Source organism: Pteronotus mesoamericanus, unplaced genomic scaffold (genome assembly GCF_021234165.1).
Source record: "Pteronotus mesoamericanus isolate MK-2021 breed Mesoamerican mustached bat unplaced genomic scaffold, CSHL_Meso_final contig_590, whole genome shotgun sequence".
Taxonomy (NCBI): domain Eukaryota; kingdom Metazoa; phylum Chordata; class Mammalia; order Chiroptera; family Mormoopidae; genus Pteronotus; species Pteronotus mesoamericanus.
This window is the reverse complement of record NW_026555207.1, coordinates 487188-493300: the sequence shown is the minus strand read 5'-3', so window position 1 is coordinate 493300 and position 6113 is coordinate 487188. Positions and strand designations below refer to the sequence as shown.

The following is a 6113-nucleotide window of genomic DNA, read 5'->3' as shown; positions in this document are numbered from 1 at the left end:
TGTGAAGCAATAGGAGCCATTGCTGGATCCTTAGCGAGAGACACCTGAAGGACAGAAGAGCAAGTAGTTGGCTAAGTGTTGGCCAGTGCTTTCATGCTGACCTCTTTGTCTCTTCAAGGAATAGAAAACAGTCAACAGGACCCTTTCACTGATCACAACCTTCTCAATCTCTGTCAGTCCATTCTCTTTCATCAGATAATGGGGCAACACACCCAGTGAAATTTGCTCATAAAAAGATGCACCTCTTCTATTATCTACTCAAATTATGTATAATGTCCAGATTCTCAGAAAGTTTAATAGGATCTGTCCTTACAGTAAAACTTTCTTAAGGAACTGTTCATCATCTTTAACCATGAAATCTGGGCAATCTTAAATTAAGAGAGCTTTTCCTTTGAGAAATTAGGTCTGATGCCAAATATCTTTGAAAAATCAATTAGATTTGACAATATGACCAAACCAGTGTTAAATCTTTAAAGAAAAGGGAATTGTACTTGACTAATATAAGGGGGCAATTTACTAAGGAAAATGTTTTTGATTGGATTTTAATAACCTATATGATTATTTCTAAAGCTCTTGGCCATTTTTAAAACACAGAATATTCATACAAAAGGGAAAAAGTGAAATAAGGGTGTGTGTTTTACATTAAAATGTGTTCCTATATGACACACATATATTTTAATGAACTTATACTCTGCCTCCTGCTATTCTCTCACTTACTGAAATATGTAAACATTTTACTGTGTAAATATATAGCTCTAAAAATAGTCTAAACATAATTCTAATTCATTGAATGGATGTACTAGAATTTAAACAATGCTTTATTTTTTGAACATATATTTCTTCCAACTTTTCATTATTATAAAAATCAATAATTACAAATAACTAATCATTTTTATTGATGTTATAATGTTACTATACATATTCACTATACATACAATGATAAGAGGAGTATATGCAGGCACTGAGCTAAACATATTACATGGACTTATATTTAATCACTGCTCATAGACCTCTTCTGTATTTTTTCATTTCTTTTAGAAAATGTTTCCCAAAGCAAAATTACTGGGTAAAAGAGAATGCACAATTTTTGGAACTTCTACAGTGGAGTAGGAAAATTTAACGATAGAAATTATGAGCATGCCTGTTTCTACATTTACCAGTGGGTGTTTTCATGCTTAGTCTCTTTTATAAGATTTGTAAAATGTCAATTTTCAAGAAAATATTTATAATTCTTCTTTATTATAGGTCTCACCAGTTTCCCAGGATGGAAACAAGAACTAGTAGTCGACAGTTTCCAGTGGCAATCCCTCTCATACAAATAAAAATCTAAAAATAAGAGCTCCTGTCTCTCAGATACTTCCCACCCTCAAATATGTTCCTGTCTAATAATGCCTGCTTGGTGCCTACTTCTTTCCGGCTCACTGGCATCCCAGGACTGGAGTCTCAGCACGTCTGGCTCTCCATCCCCTTCGGCTCCATGTACCTGGTGGCTGTGGTGGGGAACATCACCATCCTGGCTGTGGTAAAGGTGGAGCGCAGCCTGCATCAGCCCATGTACTTCTTCCTGTGCATGTTGGCTGTCATTGACTTGGTCCTGTCCACTTCTACCATGCCCAAACTGCTAGCTATCTTCTGGTTTGATGCCCACAACATTGACCTAGATGCCTGCTTGACCCAGATGTTTTTCATCCACTGCTTTGCCACCATTGAGTCCGGCATCTTCCTGGCCATGGCTTTTGACCGCTATGTGGCCATCTGTGACCCACTACGCCATACCTCAGTGCTCACCCACACAGTGGTGGGTCGTCTGGGGCTGGCTGCCCTCCTTCGGGGTATACTCTACATTGGACCCCTGCCCCTGATAATTCGTCTGAGGCTGTCCCTTTATCGGACCCAAATCATTGCCCACTCCTACTGTGAGCACATGGCTGTGGTCACCTTGGCATGCGGTGACACAACAGTCAATAATTTATATGGAATGGGAATTGGCTTCCTAGTATTGATCCTGGATTCATTAGCCATCACTGCTTCCTATGTGATGATTTTCAGGGTGGTTATGGGACTGGCCACCCCTGAAGCTAGGCTTAAAACCCTAGGGACATGCAGTTGTCACATTTGTGCCATCCTTGTCTTCTACATCCCCATTGCTGTTTCCTCGCTCACTCACCGCTTTGGCCATCATGTGCCTCCCCATATCCATATCCTTTTAGCCAACTTTTACCTCCTCATCCCACCCATCCTCAACCCAGTTGTCTATGCTGTCCGTACCAGACAGATTAGAGAGAGACTTCTTCACATTCTTAAAGCAGAGGCTCAACTCAAGTGATTATTCTACATCCATGGGGCATATGGAGATTTAGTTATGGCAGGAAAAGGCTATGACTGGGGAAACCAATGCAAAAAGACCCAGGAAACTGGGTCTTGCCTGAGCTTTAGAGATAAGGGCCTGTGAGCAACGCAAAATATATTCTATTTGACCATGACTTTTCTGAAAGTGGAGAGGAGAATGTCTGAAATATCGTCACAGAGAGAAATCAGAGCATAAGTTTTTGTACTACAACATCCCTTTTCCTATTTGACTTCATCAAGTTGAGCATGATAGATACAAGCATGCAGACCACAGAAATAGGATCATTTCTATTTTTGACTTTTTTTGAGGTATTTCTAGTTTCTCTTTGGAGAGTGTTTTCAACAATTTCTGGAAGGTAAAATTATACTCTAACATGTTCTTGAAGGCCATTTACAAATTCTGTTAGGAAAGGCCTAGAAAAATTCAACTGTGTTGGCAAGCTTGTCCAATCTTTTTGGCTTTCCCCAGAAGAGGCCTTTTGTTGAAGATGAAGGCAATATAAATATTAGAAATCTTAATCTAATGGGACCTTCCTGCCCATAGGAGTTAAAGTCCTCAAGCCAGATCATTTACTCATTTAAATAGAAAGATAAAAATGTAATATTCCACAGCTGCTCCTGCTCCTAGTAATAGAGTTAACTGGAAGCAGGGAGGAGGAGACAGAAGGACATTTAAGAGATTTCATTTTGGAGGCCCTGAAATGGCATACATGAAGCACAGTAGCTGCACTGAAATAATAAACTGACAGTAAGAAGAAAACAGCGGGATTACTGACATTAAAGAGGTTAAGTGAAGAATGGAGTAAAGGTGATAAAAATAAAGAGAGACACAGTGGTAGATACAAACCTTGAAATAATTTCAGATCTTTGGTAAATTCTTGCTTCATGTTTTTTATTTTGATATGATATCACCCTTTTATATTTATTGATCATAGCATTTTCATAATGAAATTATTATTACAGTCTAGAAACCTATAGAAATTGTGGTAACACATGAAAAATGTAATGAAGGAATCCCTCCTAACTGTAGTTATTCAGAATTATGGTATGCCCATTTTAGTTCTAAAATGTTTTAGACTTTAAAATGCACACCTCACCTCCTCAGTTTACAAACCATTACAAAATCTGAGAAAGCTAAGGTGACTTACCTTTGGTTAAAAATAAATTATCATAGTATTCTTAAAGCATAATCTAAAGAAGCCAATGATTAAGCCAGAGGTAAAATTCAAGCCTCATATTATATTTTAGAAAAGGAAAACTTAGGGTATCACAAACTCTTCTCTAAAGTTCAGCTAGATTCAAATTTCAGTTTTTTTATAATCTTATGCCTAAACCTAAAGATGGCTGGATCATATATATTTTTGTCTATTGTTTTGTGGTGAAGGTTACTCATTCCCCTGTCTCCTTATCAAGGGCCCTGGAGCCCAGTGCCAAACCCAAGTCCACTTATTGAGGAAAGGTTATGTTCATAAACATAATTTTAGTGCCAAATGCAATCTACGTTCTGATTTTTATTAGGAGTTGATGAAAAGATGCTATAGGAACCCCAGAGCTAGAAGCCTACTTTACAGCATTATCTCCTGACCATGACCCTGGGCTTTGGAAAAAATAAAGGAAAATCTATCAGTGGCACTAATGCTAAGGGAAATGGCAAGAACCTTTGTCATGGGATAGCTCTTAGGCATAATGCTTAAAGTCCATTTAAACTGGGAAAGTAGAGAGTATATATGGATATCCTTCAATCTGGACTTAATACTAATCCTTCTGAATGTAATTAACTTTCTAGCCAAATAACCTCAACCCCACAATAAGGTATTTCTTTCTATAAACCTGCTGGGTCTACCACAGATCAAAACCAAGCATCCTCCAGCTTCTTCAGACAGCACTGAATGATTGAGGGTAAAGAAGAGAAAATACCACCTGTCTGTATCCTCCTGCTCTATCTAATCACCCATAACAACACATATGCCTATCAGACTCAGGGTGTGAACTTGGTTATAGCAGAGCATTTAATTGCCATTGTCAACTGTACTCAGGGCTGGGCTCTTTCATGGTGAAGGGATTATCTCAGAACAGGATGGAAAGAAATACAAAGTGGTGAATGCAGTATGGTAACATGACAGAAGTCTGATAATTAAATCTCTCTTGTTTAAAGCCAACATCTTGTTTCTCCTTCACACCAATGTCTCTGCTCCCTTTTTATCACCCACACCAAGGTGGGAGTAAAAGACACTGTCATCAGCCCATTTCGAGTCTGCAAGTCTTCATGGAAAAGTGAATATTAAAGAACAGTAAAGGGAAGAAGCATTTTTACAGTTATTTGTAAAGGGTTATGTGGCACAGGTTGTATCAATGTTAGTTTTAATGATTTTCATAATTACACTATGTTTATATAATATATTAATATTAGGGGAAGCTGTACCATTTTTCAAATTTCCTATAAGTCTGAAACTATTCTAAGTAAAAAACTTAAAACATAAAGAAAGAACTTGGGCTCTGGAATTACAATAAATGGCAGAGATGAATCTGGACCAATAACTGTCAGACTTTGGATGAATTACACAATCCAAGCCTCAGTTTCCTCTTCTTAAATATAAAATGATACTAAATTTTTATGTGTTTGTTATAAAAATATAATAAGATAATGAATCTAAAATGCCTACATAGTGCCTGACACATAAATAAAAAAACAGCTTGCCTCTTAAACATAACAGCCTGTTATTGTGTACTGAAAGGCCCAGAGGAGAATGATAAGGCAGAAGAGTAACTGTCACAAGTTCCTGGAAAAACCAGAGAATGTCTGCAGTTGTGCCTCACTCAGGAATGTACCATTCTCTGCTCTGGAAAATTCTGCTTTTGGCTTCTCGTATCAACAGAGCCAGCTTTCTTCCATTCTCCTTGGCTGCCCAGCACCCACCCAGATGTACATCTGAGGCTTTTCAATTAATGATACCTAACTAACTAGTCTTGTGACAGTGAAAAGCTAAAACCACCTCTAAGCATTTCCTTGTATAATAAGTAGAAATTTTATAGTACAGACTTAGTTGTGCAAATATGTCATCGATTTAGGGATTTGTTTTCTGTATCATTCACAATGGGGTTTAGAGTAAAAATAAAATCAAAGTGTTATAGAAAATAGCACTCTTAATCAAACCCAATACACTTCAATGTTTTTTTCTTAGTCCATTTCAATTTATAATTTAGTCTGATACAGGCTTAAAAACTCCCCCAGGTGTTTTTCTATCACCCTCTTCCTTGTGTTGGGTTCAAAACTGTAGTAGGGGATGAGTGGGCTCTTACAAGATTGCCACCATGGCAGTCACATGAGAAAGGACTGTCTCCTGCTTCCTTGTACCTTGGCTGGCCTCTGACCCCAGATACATCTTGTGCTGATACTTCACACTGTGACCCGTGGGAAATGACTTCCTTCTACTAGATTCTCTGGTACTGTTGATTGAATGAGATTTCAGTCTCATCCCCACACGACCCTGGCAGTGTCCACTTTGAATCTTTCTGATGCTCATCCCTTCATCCCAGCAAGAGGTCCCTGTGCTAACTGGCCAGTGATCACTCTTACTCTGTCTCAGCCAACCTCTTTATCTCTCTTGTGCCTCAGGAGTGCTTAGGATCCATTCTTGTACAACTCAGAGCTTTGAGAGCCTTAGATTAAGGAGTGCAAGGCATGACCTCAACTAATATCCTTGCTCCTGCCAGGCACAGAAGGTCTTTGTGCGTATGTAATTTGAAGCCAGAAAGATAAACCT

The 6113-nt window shown here is 38.4% G+C and overlaps 1 protein-coding gene across 1 annotated transcript; it reads left to right on the top strand.

Annotated features, from left to right (window-relative positions):
* The first annotated feature begins 1351 nt into the window (after positions 1–1351).
* On the top strand, positions 1352–2326 carry LOC129076370 (olfactory receptor 52M1-like). The gene has a single exon (XM_054580542.1). It carries the CDS (start codon positions 1373–1375, stop codon positions 2324–2326), a length of 954 nt encoding a protein of 317 aa, XP_054436517.1. The 5' UTR covers positions 1352–1372.
* Positions 2327–6113: the final 3787 nt, after the last annotated feature.